Source organism: Ciconia boyciana, chromosome 2 (assembly GCF_034638445.1).
Source record: "Ciconia boyciana chromosome 2, ASM3463844v1, whole genome shotgun sequence".
In the NCBI taxonomy this organism is placed as follows: domain Eukaryota; kingdom Metazoa; phylum Chordata; class Aves; order Ciconiiformes; family Ciconiidae; genus Ciconia; species Ciconia boyciana.
The window spans coordinates 57,695,519-57,717,437 of NC_132935.1; the positions used below are offsets into that span (position 1 = coordinate 57,695,519).

The 21,919-nt window shown below is 38.5% G+C and overlaps 1 protein-coding gene across 1 annotated transcript in view; it reads right to left on the minus strand.

Moving 5' to 3' along the window:
- PIEZO2 (piezo type mechanosensitive ion channel component 2) overlaps window positions 1–21,919 on the minus strand; it is a 321,244-nt gene that overhangs the window by 96,533 nt on the left and 202,792 nt on the right. The window contains exons 8-11 of the mRNA XM_072852760.1: window positions 10,405–10,567; window positions 3,407–3,538; window positions 2,284–2,322; window positions 308–446 (exon numbers count right to left, since the gene is read on the minus strand). Coding sequence (XP_072708861.1) covers window positions 308–446; window positions 2,284–2,322; window positions 3,407–3,538; window positions 10,405–10,567 — 473 coding nt within the window. The remainder of the gene's footprint in view (window positions 1–307; window positions 447–2,283; window positions 2,323–3,406; window positions 3,539–10,404; window positions 10,568–21,919) is intronic.

A 21,919-nucleotide genomic window follows, 5' to 3' on the forward strand; every position in this document is an offset into this window, starting at 1 on the left:
TGGCTACTTCTACAGCAATCAGCAAGCTCAAGATGGGAGGCAAAGAAAAATGACATTTGAGCACAGTAAAGCAATGCAAAACCCGCAGTCACTGTGTTGGTAGGCAAAGTATTTTGGATAGTATACGCCTACAGTCCAGTTTACAAAATTGCCATGTGGTCAGCCGTCATTTTAAGGTGACAGCAATTATTTAACTTCAACTGGCCAAAGAGCTTACCAAAATGAAAATAAATGCTAGAGGCAGTGAATGGAGATACAGAATAAGAAAAAATATGGAACTAAGGGTAATTCCCAGGCAATTCACTACCTGACATGTCATCCGAAGGCTCCCATTTGTACTGTGGTGTTGAGTACATGTCTGCTTTGGCCGGACCATTTTCTAATGGCAGTGTGGGGTGGATGGTGTGATAGTCGGCAGGGTTCCCATTCACTGTTACCAGCAGCACCTGCCAGGATAACGGAGAGAGGCACTGCATTTAGGGTGGCTCTTATGAGATTGAGACTCCTACTTCTGTGCTCCGCTCGTGTTGGATTGCCAATGTTAAAGGAGCTTAACAAGTAACTGAAATTACTTCCTTCCAAAGAAACTGATATGTTATAGTCATGTCACATGCAAAAGTAGCACATAACAGTTTCCAAAATTAATCTTCGTTAGCTTTTTATGCAATATCAATAGAATTACAAATTTGTTTCAGTGAAGTTCTTCAGCAAACAGTAAAATACTGGTGCATGTTTGAACTTCTATAAATATTTCCTTTAAAAGATTTCAAGTTGGTTTTTTTTCAAATCCTCAGACTGTCACATTGCATTAGGTAACACTTCAATTTACACACAAGCAGTCTGAAAAGCAATAAAAGTGTGGATACACAAGCAAAAGCAATTAAGTTACTGCAGTTGCTGAGCCATGGTAAATGACTATCTGCATGCTCTTGGCCTGTCCTACCTATGAAATTAAATAGAAAGAAAAAACAGTGTAAAGGTGGACTAAGTTAACACATCCACAGCTGGGGAAGGCTAAGGTTGACCGCATGGCTCAGCGCACAAACTAACTCAGTGAGCCCATCTTCAGACATCCTGCCTTTCCTAGGTTAAATTGGCTTTTTACAGCCAAGCTAGGAAAGTATCATTATATCTCCTGTGTTTAAGTTAAAGCTGTAACCAAAAATTCATCCTCCTTCTTAGGCAAACTAATATGTCGAGATTTTCAGACTTTAGTTCACATCTAATTATTTCCAGTAGTTATGACAATAATGGTTATAAATTACTTTAAATTTTAAATTATTACTGGTGAGCTCTACATTTGCTGCCATTAATAAAACCAGTTGTGGTAATTATTGTTATTGATGCCACATTTATGCCACTTGGTAGTACTAATTCAACACTCTTTCATTGTTTTATTTTTGTGAATTAAATTGCAGGTCTTGTGCTTGTTTGGATTAGGGCTCAAGCAACCACAATCATAAATATCTCTGGTATTGGCAGAAATTCACATGCAATGGGTTACTAATGGCAATACATGCTGAAGACTGACTTCTGCTTAGGCTGTGAGATGGGAGCGTATTTTGCCTGTCAGAACTATGCACAGGCATGTGTGGACTGTTTCAGAACAGTATCTGGGTTATGTTCAGTTATATTCAGCAGCTACATCAAGCACAGGCTGTGGAGCACATTTAGATTTCGTTATAGCTGCTCCCAAAGTTCATCTGCATCTCCATTCTTCTGTGTATGCTGAACAGAGGGGATGTTTCTGCTTTCAGAGTCTGCTAGGGTCTATAGCAGTCAAGGTAAATCCTTTCTGTTCTGTCTGTTTTCATTTGCTGTCTGTTCAAACAGAGACTTGGATTTTCTGTAATCTGTAAATTGAACTCATATGTGTTGTCAGTCATGCTTTAAGGGCCTCAGCATTTCAACACGAATGAAAGAAAAAAATACAGCAAAGAAGCTAAATCAAGCTTAAAGAAGGCGTGCATTAGAAAGCATATTTTGATATCTTATTTAAACCCAATAAATAGCAAAGATCGTTTGCCAGTTGGTACTACTACAAGCAGTTTAATTTCAAATTATCAATTTTAGGGCTAATCAGTGGTTTCTCAGTGCAATTATTAAGGAAGCAAAAGACAATTATATTTAGGATAATCAAAGTTATAAGGTAAATGGCAGGCTAACCAAAATAAAGAATTTTTTAAAATGTCATCTAAGCTTTTACATGTATATATCAGTGTAATCCATATTTACACATATTAAGAAGAATTACAAAATTACAAAGACTAGTAGTATACTAACATCCGATGGCTTGTATTCATCTTGGGTCATTGACAGAAGCTGCAAAAAGCAATGCAAGGACAAATTATTAAAGAAGCATGGCTCAAGCATTAACAAGTCTAACTTTTAAATACATGCATGCATATTTGCTGACTTTCGCAGATTTGCACTAAGAAATTCAGAAAGAATTCTTAAAAAGCCAGCAGAATTGTACACTATGCTCCATAAAATGATATTTAGTGTGCCATAGCATTGACATAACTTTACTGTATGTTCCTCTGAATTCTAAACCAAAACTGAGAATGTTGCATTGAAATTTTAGATACTAGGTCAAAGAATTAATCAGTATGGCATTATACTGATTAACTGCTTTCTAATGTCTTTCTAATGATCCAATGCTTAAAAACTAAGTTTTTAAATGATCATTAGAATTACTGTAATTATAAAAATACTTCCAATGAAACGTTTATACTAATACAAAATGTGATACTTCATTCATTTGCCAGCTTGTTTACCATTACTATTATTATGGTGGAGCTCTTGGGGCTTGAGTATATGTGGCTCAACAGAGTGTTTGTATATTGCAAATCTGACTGCAGCTTTGCACTGCAGCTAGTAAGGACAGATGGTAGAAAGCTGGACCTTTCAAGGAGCTTTTACACCAACTGCCTTACCTGCCCTGCTATAAATATCCGAGAAGGGCACCAGTACGCTTGGAGGAAGGTAAGCTGGCAGTCCCCCCTTAACAATGCCAGTGCTAATTAGTAGTTACAAGGAAGATCAGATCTTTACATCAGGATTTAGCTCCCTGACAGATTTTCTAGCTGTTTTGCACAAAGATAAGGGCCTCATGCCAAAAGCCTGGCCCTAAACTTCTTAAATGCGAAAGCCAAAAACTTAAGAGCATGCTCTTATTCTAATTCCTTACACTGTCTCTTGTTTTTGTTTTATTAATTTTTACAAAATATGTTCCAGCTCTGCCACACAGCCTTGATATTATTTCTGATTTATATAATCACACATGAAAATCTTCTTACTTGAACTGATATAATGCTGCTTCCCTTAATTTCAAAGTAACTGTGATAAAATTAACTGACTGATTGAAATACATTTAATGCAGAGACCCTTCCCCCTCCAGCCTTACTTTTCTCTCATCAGTTGTATAGTGGCTTGCATACCACAGACTGCGTCTCCTCTCCGCTGTCATTGGAATTGGGCTGCAGGCTATTTCTTTGTCATCTTCCCTGCTAACAGATTTCTCTTCGTCAGGCATCTGCTAAACAATACAATTGACAAGACTAGTTATAGCTCTCTAAATAACTGTCTTACCAGAGGAATTAAAATTTTCCCCTAATTGATGCTCCGTCTCCAAAGTACGTCTTTGAAACATCTTTGAGTGTCTAATGCACTCGATCTATGACAGATGACTTACTGAGATGACATTTTCAGAAACGACGACAGAGCTTTTCTATAACTGCTAGTCTGTCAATGCCAAGATGTTTCCTGATAGTTACAAGACACCAGAATTACACAGACCTCCACATCCTACCTTACTGTATAGTCATACCATAAGCTAGTATACAGATGTTTAATTTTCAAGGCAGTGTATTGAAAGAAAATTCACTCTTCTCATCTGCCTATATATGTGAAAAGCCAATTCCGCTTCACTAAACAGCTGAAGAACTGAAAAAATCAAAACCTTTTGAGCATACGTATCTAGCGTTAAAGGCTAACCTAACTCACCAATCCATGCCTCAGTACGTAACGAAGTAGCCAGTGCTGGTCATCCATCTAGGCTCATCTAGCCTAGCTTCTCAGTCAAGCCATAAAAATTCCTGTGTGTGCTCATGCTCATATGTAGGACAAGATGACTGGAAAAAGCCAATTCAGATTTACCAAGGGTAATCTGCTATTTATGCTGAAACTGGCTCAGTGCATGAAGGAAGAGCTATGGATGACAGCTACCTTGATTTTACCAAGGAGTTAGACACAGTGTCCCACAACATCTTTGCTGACAAGCTGGTAAGGTACGGGCTTGACAGATGGACCACAAGATTGGTGGAGAACTGGCTAGACTGTCTTGCTCAAAGTGAGGAAATGGCTCAAAGTCAAAATGGTAGGCGGTCATGAGTGGAGTTCCTCAGGGACTGACAGTAGGTCTGGTACTATTCAGTATCTTTGAAACTATCTGGATGGAATGCACCCACACAAAGGTTGTGGATGACACTGAACTAGGCGGTGAGGCAGATGGGCCGGAAGGAAGAGTCACCATACAGAGATAGGCTAGAGATGGGTCAACAAAAAATGCACAAGGTTTACAAAGATCAGTATAAAGTCCTGCATCTGGAATAAACCCACATAACAGTAAAGGCGGTGGACAGACTGTGTGGGGAGCCATTCTGTGGAACAGGCCCAGCGGGGGTCCTGGTGCACAGCAAGCTGAACATGAGCCAGCAGTGAACTCCAGCAGCAATGAAGGCAAACATGTCCTGGGCTGCATCAGCAAGAGTACCGCCAGCAGATCAAGGGATGTGATTATTCCACTGCAGCTGGCAAGTGTCAGGCCATACCTGCAATTGACTTCTGGCATCCCCCAGTTCAAGAGAGACATAGAAAATCTGGAAAGGGTCTGCCAGAAAATTGCCAAAATGATTAGAGGGTTGGAGAAGCTGAAGGATGGAGGAATTGGTTTTTTTCAGCCTTCTAATACCTAAATTGTAGTTTCAGAGAAGACAAAAGTACTCTTCTCACAGCAAGGCATGGTTATAGGACAAGAGGCTAAGGGCATAATTTGATTGAGGGAAATGCCTTCTGGATATAAAAAAAAATATTTCACTGTGAGAACAATCAATCACGGGCATTGGCTGCCTTTGCTGGAAACATCCAAGACTTGGCCATGGACAACCTAATCTGAGGCCCTGCTCTCACAAGAAGCTGGATCAGATGGTCTCCAGAGGTCCCTTCCAACCTGGACTGTTCTGTGACTCTGTGATTGTCTATGATCCACATGCTCTATTTCTTCATCTGTGATGGGAACTATTACCACTGAATTGTGGAGGATTGCTAATGCAGCAGTCTTAACTCCACCTTAATTCCATGGCCCAGCAGGGGTATGGGGCCTCTCAAATAGACTGAACATGGATGTTTTTATAGCACAGTGACAAGTGGGAGACCTGGGTACATGTACATAAACCGTGCTAGGTTACAGCTCCTCTTTGGGCTCCTCCAGATCTCTTCCTGCACTGTACCTCTTTCTCCTGCAATCTTGCACTTCCCAGCTGAGCTGTCACAAAGCAGCAGAACCTTGCTGTTCATACCAGTGAGAGGAGGAAGCTCAACAATGTGGTGCTAAAGGGAGGAAGGGGCTGCTCTGGAGCCAGCAAGCTGCATGTGAAAGCTGTGACCATCTCCAGCACGGTGTTGCTCAGCAGCACTCACTGGCCCCAGGATACTGTCAGGGAGAAGCTGCCACTACTGAAGTTACTCTGCTCTCTGCCTTTGCCCAATTTCTCATTTTGAACCTTAGACCTTGACCCTACTTTTTATTTCCATTACTGTTTGTCCTCTCTACTTCCTTAGTTTTCTGTTTTCTCCTCTCCTCTCAAGACTTCAAGTGGTTTTTAGATTTTTGGCTCTGATGGAAATAAGTATTCAAAATTTCAGAGGAAAGTATGCAAGAGCATAAAGTGAATATTATGGAATAATACAGCAGTGGCTATTACACTCTGCCATCCCTTAATGCCTGGATGTTTATCTCAAAACTAGTAGGAATAGTGAGGATTGAAAGGTAGACTTACCTATGCTTCGAAGTACTGCTTTAAAAGAACTGTTTTCCTATGCAAAAATTTGCTGTAGTATTAAATATACACACCTGAGTCTAATAAGAAATGAAAAGTGCTCGAGTCGGGTTCTACATTGCTGTTGAACTTACCAAAGCTCAACAAACTTTGAATTACCAAATTCAAAGAATTACCAGAACTCTCTTCCTCTCATCACAACCTCCACCGCTATCAGTTGTTTAGAGTATTGAGCCAAATCCTCATTCATACAGCTGTAAGGTCTTGCTTCATAAAACCATCCCTATTCAGCAAAGTACACAAGTGCTTGTGGAACCTGGGGCAAGGTCTTACTGACTTCAGTAGGACTTAAGTGGAGGTTCAGGAACTTTGCTGAGCTGCAGCCAAAATATAGATTACACACCAGCTTTAGTAGCATTATTCTGAACTTAGCCTGTTATTAACTACAAAACAACTGGTCACGCCAAATAATTGTCATATTTTATTTCAACCTGAACGGTCTGTTTGTAAGGACTTAAGATTTTTCTCTTGCCTATTTTGTCCTTTCTATTTAGCAGATACTTGTATTTCTGCTTCAAATGAAGTCTTACTAAGTTGGCTTTTGGTTTGCAACAGAAATATCCATCTGCCCTGGTACTTGCTGTTTTACTTAAACTCTGTCTACTGCCAACAGAGACATACCTCATGGTGTAAAAGCTAGTTTTTGTCTGAAATTGAGGTGTTTCAAAGGCAGGGTCCCAAATTAGGCTTTTGATGGGAACTAGCTAGTGGTAAGTGTTCTCATTGCTTATGCAAAATCAGATGATGCAATAGAATAAGAATAAATCGGGATGCTGGGCAGAGGTCTGCAAAGCTACCCATGGGAACAGGACATTCAAACATCCTAGCTGGTTTTGAAACTCTCTCCATTCCAACCCTAACAGTAAGGTCCTATTTTTTAAATCTTGACTTAGATAAACAATGGTTATTAATTTAGTTTTACTTCTCAGAGGCAATGGTAGCACATTTCACATACGATCGTGTATTTATATTTGATTGTAAAAGGGCATTCCTAGACAAACTGTAAGAAGAAATAAACTGACTCTGTGCTTAAAACACTTGTCACTGCCATTTGAAACTTTAATATAAATGTGGACCATAAAGAACTGTTTATCAACAGCATTTAGTTTGGCACCAGGGTGAACAAAACAATACCAAAAGACCTAAGATGTAGACAATGATTTTAGTAACAGATTTTTAGCCTAAGAAACTATAGGGAAGGGTGGGAAATCTTGTTTTCTCTTTCTCAGACGAGGAAGAAAAGTCAGAAAACACAGTACTAGTCATATGATTATAACTTGTGAGAGTCCTTTGACCTGCCTAATTCTTCCAGTTCTTCCCCTACCTAAGCAACTCTCAAATGCCTCTTCATTCAAACAATTCTAAAAATTCTATAAGAAGACTCTACATTAAATTGCTGTAACTCTGTTGACTTCTGTACTATTCCTAACCACTCACTGGACAGAAACAATGGGCTCAATTCATATATTCAGTACTAGCAGTTACATCTATGAGCTGAAATCTCCAGAGGCAGATTGCCTCTTCTTATCTGCTGAGGTAGAATTTCACAAGATTCAATGCTAGAACAAATCAGGATCCAAAACAGCAAGCATAAGAAAAGCAAACTGACCGCCAAGGGCCGTTTGCATGAGTAAGATCCATACAGAATCCCACACAGAGACCGTACACTGAAATCTCATACATGCTGTACTTTGACAGACTATGGCACACACACAAAAAACTTCACCCTGAAACTCAAGATTTGAAGTGGACATTGTTCTTGTACAATTGTTCATCAGATGCAGTATTCAGAGACAGTCTCAAGAGCATTCTCAGAGAAAACTCCTGCTGCGATCCAGCAGGAATTTTGTCCTCAGGAGGACCCCAAGATGCAGTTCACACAAGAAGGAAAAAAAAAAAAGGTCTACATGTCTTACTCTGTTTTTAGAATTTGCTACGCCAGTATTATATTTACATTGTACATCTTTACATGTACATCTTTTTAGACTGAATAAATCTTTCCTTATGCATAATCTATCATACACATTTTGTTTAAAACAGGTTTTGTTCAAGAGATTCTTTTGAATAAAATTTCTAAGATAAGCCACTTTTTACTGTACATGACAGCAGTATGCAGAGAACAACTGCTTTACACTAAACAGCACATAGCATATTGTCTTTGCCATCCATCCCACTATAGGTAGGTTAGTGGAGAGATCCTAAATACAGTGTAACTTTGAAATCACTGGGGATTGCAAAGGCAGGTTATATACTTAGTTCCGTAATGAATCAAATGCAGCACAAATTCACAAGTCAAAAAACTTTTCAATGAAACCTGGAATACAATTATATCTGGATTTAAATAATTGAGAACGGAGTCTACCAGGAGAAAGCTAGTAAGAGAAAGATTAATTCCTGGTCTATGGCATCACTAAAGGAAAAACAAAATGCATATAGACAAAAAAAGGCCATAAGGAGAAAGTGCGTAAAAGAGCATAAATTTCACAAATCTCAGTATCTATTTCTAATGACAAATACTTGCATCACTACATCCTGTGCATCAAAAATAAGCATTAATGCATGGGTATAATTTTCTTTACAATGTTCTCTTTTTAAAATGTCCATTTCTCTTTGGAGGGAAGCATCATTCCCCTGGCATGTGAAGTTCCCATGGGAGTGCCAAGACTTTGTGTTGCTGCTCATGGAGCCATGGGTTTGAGAGACATCAACCTTTCTTAAATTAATCTCTTTTCATACTTATGCACTCTAGCTCAATGGCTTAGAAAGCATCTCTAATTTGACTTGTTTCCAGTTCTCAGAGACTGTTTGTAGTGTCTTATGGGAATATCCATCTCAGACAACACAAGTAGTCTAAAAGAAAGAAGTGCAGGCAAGTCCACTATAGTTCCTCTCTAGTCCCTGGAGGAACTTGCAGGATTCACTCTATCCTGAGACAGACAGACCCATTTCTCTCCACTGAAAAGGCACAGTAACTAACTTAGACCCAGCACTAAACTTTAAGATGGTGAAAGTTGTATGAAAACAACCTGGGTACTGTAAATGAATTCCCAGAGAAGCTGAGATCACACAGCTCCCACTAAACTGCATTTCACATGTGGTTACTCCTCTGTGAGTAGTTCTCATGATTTTACTATGCAGTTTGTGAGATGTGAAGTTCTAGTTACAGGCCCAATGCTAAAATCATATCATTATTTGGAAATCTCAGCTTTCACTTAAGGAAAAAAAAAAGTAAGTTTCCAGCTGCTGCAGCTGCAGAAAAAAATAATAGGAAAAAACCCCTAAAAGAACCCAATGCCAGAGGGCACTGGACCACAATTTTTTAAAACCTTATGACTTTAGAAAAGCCAGTCTTAAGATTTCTGGAAACTTAAGACATGACTTTTTAATAACTCAGGCTGACAGTTCTGGCATCATTCACCTTTTATTATGAAGCCCAATGTATGTAAACCCCAAATATCAGACATCTGAATTCAGAAGTGATGTATTTTCTCTGCCTTTTTACATTTTCCGTTATATGAAGAAACACCCTTAAAATAAGAAAACCTTCAACATTTTACTTGCTACTACAAACTCCACTAATTCACAGCTCAGTAAGGAGTATTTTCATTGTGGTTTACAGCACTGCTAAACCTGAGCTCTAAAACTCATGTCAAGCCTCAAACAATCAGGAGATTAAAATAAATAATGCTTAGGATCACCCTCTTTATACTTCCAGTTTCTAAGCTTTTAAGATACCTTTGGGTTCTTATATTCCTTTTTTCCTCTGAAACTGGAAGAAGTAAAAATTTACTTTTTGTCTCCCTTTGCTCTTGCTCTTAAATGAAAGCTGAGTTTTTCACTCATGCACACAGATTCAGGAGGAAAGGTTTTAAGAAAATTTTTCTCTACCTATGATAAAAAGGCAAATCTCTCTCCTGTCTCACAGAATCCTGTGCCAGCCTGTATCCTACTTCAGTCCTGCTAGACAGGCCCTGAGCGTTTGCCTTCTATTCGATAGCACCTACACTACTTCGTATCAATACTGGCTTTCCAAATCAGAGTAAGTGTTAATGCTCTGCCACTGTAGTCCCTACATAAATAGTCCTGCTGACTTTAAGAATACCCATGTAACTGCTGCAAGATCAGACTCTTGAAGACACTCATCAAAAAGACCGAATTCAAGGTACCAGCTTGCATGTGATATTTCCCTTTACTTTCTTGAATGTTTGCATCTCTGTTAGCAAGTATTTGCATTGGCCAGTCTCACAGTCATTAGTGCTAAAAACGAGAAGGAAGTTACCCTTACAACGGGCTCTTGTAGCCAAAGACGGATAAGAGTTGCAAGGGTGTAGTACATCACCAGCAGTAAGATTGGATTAGCATGGTGATACCAATGTAACTCTTGATTTTTGATGATCATCCAGGTGCTTGAACAGTTTGTCTGAGTAAGAGAAGTCACACCGAACAACCTGTGGATATAAAAAAACAACAGTTAGAGAATAAACACCAAATTTTACAATGTTTAAAAATTTTTTTCAGTAATTTTTGCTTACCTATAATACTGATTGCTCTGTTCAAAAACAGTATTTGCCATCTTATCTAAAATGCAGTGAACATATTCATTCCACAATATTTAGTGAAAATGAATGGTTTTTGCACTTGGTTTTCAACATAAAACATGGGAGTATAATATTATTATATCTACCATGTCCAATGTGAAAACTTGAAATGACCTGTGCCCTGTAGATCCAGAGCTACAGAAAAAGAGGAGATAAAATCTGGCTGCAAGGCCATTTGGCAAATCACAGCAACATGACTTTTCAGATTTAGTAAACTGACATACAACACCATTCCACTCACTCTGCCAGGACAGAGCTGTAAAGTACATCTCCTCAGCACACTGAAGAGCTTACTGATTTATTTTTTTTTAAAAAGCTAATACTATTACTAATTTGCTATCTAATTATGCAAATACTTATAAACATACACAGCTCCACTGAATTCACAGCTGTTGTGAACAGAAAACATCCAGAAAGGCAATTGTTCCGGACGATCAAATCATTAAGGAAGAAAAAAGAAGAAAAATTAATTTCATAATTAGTATTAATGTAGTTGCAATATTAATATCAATGATATGAGATATCTGACTATTTCTGGAAAAACTGGGATCTCACAATATTTCTATCAAGTAAGAAACTTATCTTGGAAAAAACACTTAGAAATAACAAAAAAATCCCCAAGACTTTAAATTTAAGACAAGATGATAGATGCTTTGTATGTGTGCTAGATGCTGAAACAAAACTAGTAGGAAGTCAAAATTAATCTGGTTCTTTCAGTGTAAAATACTTTGCAAAGTTCCAAAGATAGTGCATAGAGTTACCAGTAGCATACGTCAGTATTCATTAGAAACAGTTTTGTTTTATTGACAAAGCTTTTTCTTCCACAATGTGTATGAAAGCTTTCAGTTTTTACAAGAAATAGATTTGATTCTAAGAGAAGTTTAAGGAGAACTATTTCTTGATAGAAAAAAACCCCCAAAATATCATTACTCTGAAAGAGTAAACCAAATACATTTAAAAAAAAAAGTTTTTCTGCTGGGGGATTTAATCATAAATAGTAAAAGTCTAAAAGATTACTTCTTCCTTTACCTAGTAAGATCCAACATGATAGGGTGAATGAATACAAAGAATGATATTCAACAGAGAGGTACTGCCTGAAATCTGCCCTTTGGATGCTATAGAGTGAAAAGAATATGAAAAAGGAGAGGTTATACCTGTTCATTCACTGGGGGTTTGTGGCATGGGTATAATACCATTAACTGCCAGAACTACAGCTCTATAGCATTTTATTAAACAATTTATCAGCACTCACTTCTCGCTCTGATTGTCAACATGAGCCAAAGGCTATAAACTTTAAGACTTCTCAGAGCTTTTGGGTGGATCCAAGATTGGAAAAGAAAAAAAAAAAAAAAAGATCCTGCATATAAAATGAATTGTTGTAACATAAAGGAGCTGACAGAGCTGTGTTTGGAGTTGACCCAGGTTCAAACTTCCGTAGCATCCAAGCACATTCAGGGCTGGTGTTACAGTTTGGCTCTATCTGACTGAAATAAATTCACGCTGGATTGTATCCTGTTCATATTTCTATCAGCGTAGGGGAACATCTTGTTTTGTCTGCTTTCCTCTCTGCCAACTGACTTGTAATTTTTGCCCGTCAATGATCAGGGTTGTTGAGTTCCTATTAGTTTCATCTTCTACCTCTGTTTCACAACGGATCCCTCCATCTTTGGTTCATTTTAAGCTTTTCTATGTAAGCACAGTACGAATCACCCCATTTCTCTTTCACAAACATATCAGAATCAGAGTGAAATCCAGTTCTTACTGAAGTAAGAAGTCTTTCCATTGACAGTGAGTGATGAATATTTCCTACAGAAATGAGGGAAAGACCAGTTTCTGAAGGTCCTTGGACCCTTCTGCCAAGCAGACATGATTTTCATATCCCATATTCCATTCCTACAGTACATAGCATTATGTACTATAACTATAAAGTCTCAAAACCTTGTGTTTTACTTTTATCTCCACTGAAGAAACATTCCACTTAATCCTACCAGTTAGGAAATTTTATGATGTTTCAGTTAAATCCTCATTCTCTTCGTTTCATTTGCTCGCTTCAAATTATTCACCCGTTATACTATTGGACTTAATTCTGCTCCCTCTGGTCCTGCATTCACCAAATGTACATAAGTTAAAATGTATCTCTTCCCTCTTAGTCATCACCTGACCAGCCATGTATTTATTTAACCCATTTCACTTTGTCTCATAAATCATGAAGCTAGAGGAACTGCTCTTCATTTCTGAATTCTCCCTGGTTTTTGAGACTTGTTAGTCACAAAGGTATTCAACACAACACCCTCCGTCTATCAAATTCAAAACACACTGACATCTTGGGAATGCTCATTCTGTCTATTCTGGCCTTCAATAAGGCTACAAGTTGCTATTCATTCAATATTTATGCTTCATCATTATCTTCAATGAGAACTGCTGGTGTGGAACATTTTTCAGAGACATAGAGACATCTTCTCTTATTCAAACCTTTTAAATACACAGGAATGACTGCCACAAAGCGTGTAAGCATTTACAGTAAGCAACATATATATTAGGGTATTATTCACTTCTGCATTCCACAAAGATGTCTTTACATTCAGTATTGATCACGATCAGCTGTATTTGTGCCCAACTCTGATCTTAGTGTAACTTTGTCTTGGCCAACATACACGGATACCATCAGTAAAGTCAGAATGAGTCCTAAGTGGGGGAAAACAGATGCCAAACAAGACAAGCATATGCATGTCTGGATACAGAAGACAAATAAAACAAATACTGAGTGACCATTTACTAATGGCTATACTTTGCTTTTCAAAAGACCGCATGTAGTGTCAAAAACAGCTGGAGGTTTGCAAGATGTAATAGATTAATCTTTCTATTCTTGCAAAGAAGCAAAAATTGTGTTTTTCAAAGTCCTCATCGGTATTCTGAAAAATGCATTTTATTTAAAAAAAGTATAGTAGAAATCATTTGGAAAATTTTAGAAATTATAAAGGGTCAAGGGGAACTTGAATGTTTGACTGAGGAATGCTCTGAAATAATACAATGAAAAACAGTTCTTAAAATAAAGGTGATATCTTTTTGTCTAGTTTCTACTCTATAAGCTTGTTTTCCCAGCAAAGCTTCCTACTAAATCTCTGAATCATCCTTCTGGCAGATGCACTTTCATCTTTTGTGATTCCCTGACAAAGTTGTAAGCTGTGACCATAAAAAAAACCCCAAACTTTTTATATCAGTCTAGCACTGAAAATCAGAAAACCAATTTCAATTTTAATTTGAAACAGAAAAACAAATTCCTTTTGCACCCACAGATATTTGACCTAAGGAGCTGCTGAAGTACCACATGTTTTATTACGGCATTATGTACACTGCTAAAACTTCTCCAGCATGCATTATTTAATTATTAAATTAATTATAGTATAAGAATTGGTGTTAGTAATTAATCATGGTATTAAACATGAGCAAAAATGGTTACATAAAACAAAAATTAAATATATGTCTCAAATACAGAATTATCAAACTGTAATTAAAGATCTGTTAGGTCTGTGAATTTTACCTCCAGTAAAAATGATCTGGAACATTTTTCTTTGTAAAAATATATGTGTCAGTTCAGATTCTGTGTGTACCGATGTTTTAGGAGCTGATTTCAGACCAGGATTTGCCTCATAATTTCCAAGGCCAGGAAGGGAAGTAATAATTCTGACTTCCTGCACAATGTAGGACACGCAATAATTCTTGTATTGAACAAATAACTTGTGGTTGAATTACAGTTTATAGTTTAGAAAGGCATCCAATCTTGATTTGAAATGATAGCAAACCTTCTACTGCCTTATTATTTTCTACCACATTTACTTTCTATAATAGTTTTGTGTAAATGAGATTTCCAGTTGCTGCATCTTCCTACAACTCTGTGTACTACTTTACATACTAGTTTCACTACACAATAGAACAGCAGTCATTTTCCTATATCTTCTCTGACCTTCACAATTTATAGCAACCTCATCCAATGACCCAGAACAAGCATCAACAGTCCACCTCCAGTGCACTGCACAGCTTTCCCCTCTTTGTACAGCCTAGGGGTCACACTTGGACACCCTAAGCCACCCAAAATATCAGAGTAGAAGCCTACATTTACATGTTTATCCAAATACATTTGGGCTTCTTTGGACAGTTTAACCTCAGTTATGAAATAGGTGATGCACTAATACACAAAACCTGTGCATAATCTTGATGCACTAATAAGTGCATAATCTTGATGCACTAATACACAAAACCAAGGAAAAAAAAAAATTCAGGGACAATTTAGTTTCCTTTTTTTTTCTCCCAAGTAATACCTGCTACCTTGTCTTCCTAAGGAATGGTTTCATCTCTTTTGTCTTCCCAGCATCGAGTGAGCATGCTGGCCAGTTCCAAAAAACATCACCAGAGGAGCATGAGATAAAAATGGCACTAAATTCCTCTGAGCTACCTGAAAATGTCTGACTGGTAAGAGGAGGAGATGGAGATGGAGGTGGAGGTAGAGGTGGAGGTGGAGATGGAGAGAGGAGAAAGAGTCCCACTATATGACAGGCTTCGGAGGCAGAGAGAGAAATCCTGAATTCATTACTACCAGTGTTCACCACAACTATTTGGAGATTTAGAAAATCCAATTTGAATGGAAGTGAACTTAATATCTTAAGGTTTTTCTTCTACTTTAACTTGTCTGAAAGAACCTGGGGTGAGACTGTGCTGAAATTCTGACTGAGTTTGAGAGCTGTTTCATTTGTTCAAGAACTGGGAACAAAAATTATATAAATAGTGTCACTTTACTGACAGAAGAAATTACCTTGCATACAGCATTTATGAATATGCATCAAAATACATTTATATAACAAAAACATTTGCATTTTCTGCAAAAAGCCTCCAAGGTAATAACTTACAATGTTTTACAGACTCGCTTCGGACTCACTAAGCAGAAGCAGAAGACATACAACAGCTTTTCTCATGAGCCTGACCTAACTCCTGACAATGTGCAAACCACACATAAAAAATTCATTCAGTGCGTTCGATCAAAGAGGACGTGAAGTGATTCACAGTGGCAGGAAAATGTCTGTTATCATGTCCTATTGATTACATTTCCTCTGAAGGGTCTGAGAGTGCAGTGGATTCTCAGTCTCACTTTGCTCAACCTCAGTAGACTAATTACAAATGCTCATGAGTTTGCATGCTGTTTTGTTTTATTCTCATATATTCTAGCCAGGTATCAATGTATGGTGACTGAAATTGTCTGGTTTTGCTTCATTGGCAAACATATAAAAGCTTAAAACTTCATGCAGGTTTGTCAAACATTTTCCTAAACACCACTTACTACAAATCATTCTGGTCAGAGGTATAAGATTACGTCAATAAAATAACTGCATATGTTAATATCATGACATAGCTTTACATGTTCTTCATTCATAAAAAGTAAGGAAAAGAAACAGAATTTTGGATACCCTAAGAAATAGTAAAAGACTGGAAATAAGAAAGAAAGGATGCAAGACTTCTCCTAATACCCGCAGTTTTCTGGTTTATATTCTTAAACATTCGTTTTCAAGGTGATAGGGCCAGAAACCAGAGTGCAACCAGCTAACTGGGTGGAAAAGGAAAGAAAGGAAATCTGTACAGCTGTTCCATGCAATGCTACATCCTTTGTTAGAAGCCAGAAACTACTGTTTCCGTAGGATGTTAAGGCAGGATGTTTGAAATCCCAGACCAAATGTGATGGTGCTATCTTTTATCAAGGGAAGCAATAACCATGTGTGTCTTTACTGAGAATTGTGTATTTGGTCTAATTAGAAAGCAAATATATCCATAACAGCAGGAACAATCTGGAGATTTTAGGCCACACATTTTTAGGTAATGTGTGTTGTAATGCTTCTCTGTTTTTAAAGAAAACCATGCCAATTTCCTTAAGGTTAATAAATGTAGTTTTAGAGGTTGGGGGGTGTTTAGGTGGCATTGATTTGGAAATTGCAGATCTCATATTGTAGCAGTACTACACCACTGATTTTAATGTGTAATTACAACACTGAGAATACTTGCAAGTTAAGGTCTCACCTCCACAGTAGCTTTGACAATGGGCAACAGAAAGGTACGGAGATCTGCCAGTACAGAAGAGTAATCCCTTTGTTAAGTTTCTCACACATAGCAGCCACGACGAGTATATATACTGCACCATGAGTTATGCATACTGCAATATAAGATCTATATTGTACCATAATACAAAATCAAGATGGACTTTGGGAAAGAAGAAATCAAACTGGTTTTAATAATGTACTTAGAACACTAACACACACAGGGGTTTGTGGAAAATTACCAAATCATAGATGATACCTTATAATTTCCAAGACTTTTTTACAGCTATTTCAAGCCTTCTTCATCCAAATATTCCTGCTATTGCAGGTAACATTTGCTCTTTATCCACAATAAGCTGGATGTACGTTACAAATACTGACTGATTTAGGCAGGAAAGATTATTTCACAGGACTTGCTTCCTGTTTCAGGAAGAGATTTACCATAGACTAATAAAATACAATAAAACAATGATGCAAGTCTGCAAGTCTTTGACATGGTAGCAGGCTGGAAATTAAATCCAGAACAGGGCAATGAAGATTACAGTTTGAAGAAATGTCTGCATCAAGCCACTTCAGGAGCTGCATTTCCTGATTTAGTATTTATGATTACATGAATTTTTTGCTGGGGCCAGTACATATTGGATGGTTATTCACAGCAATAGCATCAGACTTCCACTGTGCTGGGTTGGATTTGGGGAATCCATCTTTGTAGAACTTCTGAATTTCTGTTGGATTTTATGAACTGTCTGAATCTTTATGTCATCTGGATATCTTCTATTGCATATTTATTTCACTTTCCTCACATGGAAGGGGAGGGGAGCGGTGCCTATATGTCTAGAGTAGGAGACTATCAAGATTGACTGACATTTGAATGGCTGAGCCCTAAATGGAGATGCTAAAAGTGGCCAAACAAGAGAGGAAAAGAAAAGGGAAGAAGAAGAGGAGAAGAAGACGAGAGGCGAGAGCAGAAAAAGGAACAACAGAGTTTATTTACCAAAAGAGAAGTTTAACAACAGTAAGTCCCCAGAAATGGTGAAAAAAAGTGTAGCCTTTTTTTGGGGGGTGGGTGGCAGTGGTGGTGGTGTTAGAAATCTTCTTTTCCTGTGGCAAAAAGGGCTGACATACAGGGAGAAAAGGCAAAACTTCATGTTTCACAGGATAAGACGCAAAGATCAAGATTCATGAAGAAGACTACTTGAAATACTGAAAGGGCTATGTCCCAAACTGTAAGCATTGCTTGAAGAGTAAACCTTTTTTCAAACATTGACTTAAAGGAGGTACATACTCTTGTCGAATTGGAAAATGCCCTGGGGAGAAGAGGGGGGAAGAAGTGGAAAGAATTAAAAGATAAATTAGCAAACAGAAAATATAATTTCTACACAGCCCTCCTAAAAGTCAGGAGTCCCCCATTCACACAAGCCATCCTGTCAAGTTTTCTGTACTTGGATGGCAGAGCTACACACAAGTTATGATCCATGAAATTATATCTGTAAAGCCTCTTCCAAGGGAATCCTGTGAGCCACCCCACTCCCCCCAGTACATAATTTGGCCATATGCCCAAAGAAATTCATGCCATTGGAAAGGACTCAGCCAGTCCTGTGTTACCTCCAGGCCCATCCTTGCCTTCCAGAAGGTTGTTACTCTCTAGGCTATAGGCTGGGAATTCAGACCACACTGGGGCTAATGCTCCAGGATACACTGAACTGACACAACATTTTTACAGAACTAGCAGAACACATGGAGGAAAGAGGTGGGAAAGTTGACCAAAATGCATTAAGCGTCCCAAAGAATTAGGGTTAAGATGAGCAGGAGGCATTTGGTTTCACATGGCTTTTTAAGGGAAAAAAAGAATGAATGGGAAAATTGGCATTTGTCTTTCCAAATCATGTTATTTATAAGATTCCACAGAGAAGGAGCTGATCCTTCATGCCTTCTCTTCAGCTCAGCAGGACAACTGTGTAGGGAGATACTGCAGACACAAACCTCACTCCACAGCTGGACTAAAGTTATTAAATTTATCCATTTCAGAGTGATACAGGCTTTAAAAAGCATTGCAAGTATTTTTAGTGCTTAAAAGCCCTAGACCCTGCTTTGGTTCAGACTTGGATAATTCAGAACTGGCTAAGTGGAACTGTGCCATATTAACAATAACACAAAAATTTGGTTGTTTGGGTTGAGAAGTATTATGATAAATTTCAGCTTAACAGTTAATAACTTTTTTGGAAATGCCCAAAAATGTAGACTAAGACTGGAAGTGTTTTCCTTCAGAGTGTTGCTATCACAACGCTATAATACAGGCATACACACAGTGAATATAGGCTTGGTGGGTAAGTAGATCATTCTAACTTTTGTTTTAATGTCATCATATTTCTATAGCTCTTTAGCAGATGTCTATGTACGTTTTTTTCTACCAAGTCTTGGTTTCCATAGCTTCTATTGGATCAAAGCTTTCCTGGCAATGACAAAACCAGCCCTGGTATATCTCCCACCCTCTTCTGAACATCAGTGACTTTTCTTTTAAAGGAAAACTAATTTTAAATGCACATCTATTGCATGAGAAACCTCATGAAAAAATAAGTAATTTAAAACTTGTGTGCTAATATCATCCATATAGTGAAGACAGAGAGAAATTATGAGCCATTAATCCAGGAAGCTGTAGAGGTTAAAGGATAGCTTTAAGGGTTGTGAATTATAGAAAAGCCTGCAAAAACTGTAAATACAACACAAATCTTAATTCAGGAAGAACAAAATGACCATATAAGCAGCCACAATAAAATCACTTTGCTCTCAAGCGAATTAACAACTTTAAAACAAGATGTTAAATAGCATCTGCTATGTAACCTGTTTTTTTAATGTAACCAGATAATGGAATTTTCTCTGAGACTATGTGACTGGAAGCTGTTAAGGATTGGACATCCATTAAAAATCACCAAACTTCAGACATTCAAATACTTCATATATCTGAAATAAAGCAGCTGCCCTGAGGGGAATTTAAGTCTGAACATAAAGATTTGTGAGATATATACCATATTTCATCCAATAATTGAGCTTTGTACTGACTTTCTGTTCCAAAAGCTCATAGTATGCTTTCATTGCCTTAGAGGCAATAATTCCCCACTGCTATCACTAATAGTAGATGTAGGTCTATTAATCCCTTGTTTATTGAGAAAAAACCTATCTTCAAAAGCCTGGCATGAAGATTTATCCTATCAGTGGATTTCCTCTCTGGATCTCCAAACCGTTTCATTACCCATGACACAGCTCAGCTGTGCTCTGAATTTCTGGTGAGCATTGATATTGATGTTGCTCTTTTCAGCACATCAGTGAGCTAGAAAAGCAGCAATGTTGCTGTAGCCTTTGGGGACTTTTGCTGGGACTTCCAGAGGTGATCATCTGACGAAAAAACGTGCTGAAGCAGCGACTCCAGTATCCTTTCATCTCAATCAGGCAGCTGAGCATCTGGCAGAGTGAGGACCACCAGATAGGATGGCAAGAAGGTGAAACAGGGATAAAGCTGCAGGAGAAATTGCGTTAGGGCCCCTGCCTGATACCTTAGCTAGAGTGTCTCCTTCAACACTATCCTTCCTCACCAGGACCAGCAGTGACACTGCTTTGACAGCAGCAGCCTGCCTCACGTTAGGCAGAGAGTGAGGCACATAGTTTTTTGTTCTGTCACTAAAATAAAACTACTGTAAATGCAGCAGGGTTTTTTTTCAGTCTCAGCTAAAAACTGGAGACAACTCAGGGAGCACAGAGGCTGCAGGAGCTGAGGCAGCGCTGCTGGGATGCAAGGAGGAAGAAATAAAAGCCACCCCAGTGGAGGAGGCTGGTTGGCACCAGGTGCTATGGTTTGCCACTCGCTCCCCTTCCTCACGTACATGCACGTTCCCTGCGACTGTACGGGGGAACGAAAAGCAACTTATACTGAATGGCACCGCCTGGGGAAGGACACCACGGAAATCGTGCCAACAAAATTAAAAATTTTTGATGTTTGGTTGCATTTTCTAATCAGAGATGAAAGTAATGAGAAAACAGGTCCAGGTTTCTAAGGAGCCATGTGGAAAGGGGGTGAAGGAAAACCAAAGGCATGTTCAGAAACATCCATGGCCACAAAGGCTTCCCCTTGCCAGAGGGTGAGCTTGGACACCTCAGCACACAGCAGGAGGCACGGCTTAACGACGTCTTTCCGCGCCAATTAGTAACTGAGGTTATTGGTTTTTCAAAGTGAGTTGGCAGAGCTGCTGAAAGGAAAGGAGCCAACAGTCCCACCTCAGAAAGTCTCACACAGGCAGAGCAGGGGATGTGAAGGGAGGACAGCCTGCTCCCAAAACTCAAACAGGCAGTGCAGCCCACGGACAGCCTTCTTGTCCTAAGCTCAGGGCCTGGGAGAAGGACAGATGCATTTATGCAGCTAGTCCATTGAGTGTAAAGCTTCTGCAGAAATCATTTAGGAAAAGGAGACCATGCTCAAATAACCCCGGTGAGTATCGGCATTTACCGGGGTGGTGCTACGTGACCAGAACATGGAAGTGACCCATACAACAACTAGCCATGCAACTGCCTGCCAGCTTGAGAGATCTACTGTTACCTCTTAGAATAACAGATGCAGAACAGAGATTGTTTTAAAGTGTAGCTTCATACTCATTTAACTTTGAGGTAACTCGGTCTGTGATCTAGGAACCTAAGGACACAGACTGCAGCCAAAAACTTTGGGTTTTATTCCAAGCTCTGGCTATCTGGGGGGGGTTATGCAATTCATCTAACTTTTCTGTTAGGGAATTTTTCCACCTCTGAAAGGGAATGATGATACTTTTCAGTCACACTGGGACAGTCTGCTGGGTTCAGTGATGCATGCAGAGGATAAAGAGATTTTCCACTTACTCAGCTGGCAGTGAAAAGGATTGAAAAAAAAGCAAGAGTGATTGATACCTAAATTAAGAGATTCTGCAGTAGAAAATATGAGCGAAGAAGACAGTCTTTTTTAGGAGAGAATGCACTAAGGCAGACATGCAAGTTATGATTCCCATTTGGTTTTAAACAGAAAAAGAAAATAAAATAGCAAGATATGGGAAAGAAGATAATGGAATAATGAACAATAAGGCTTGGGAAATTTGGGGAAAAT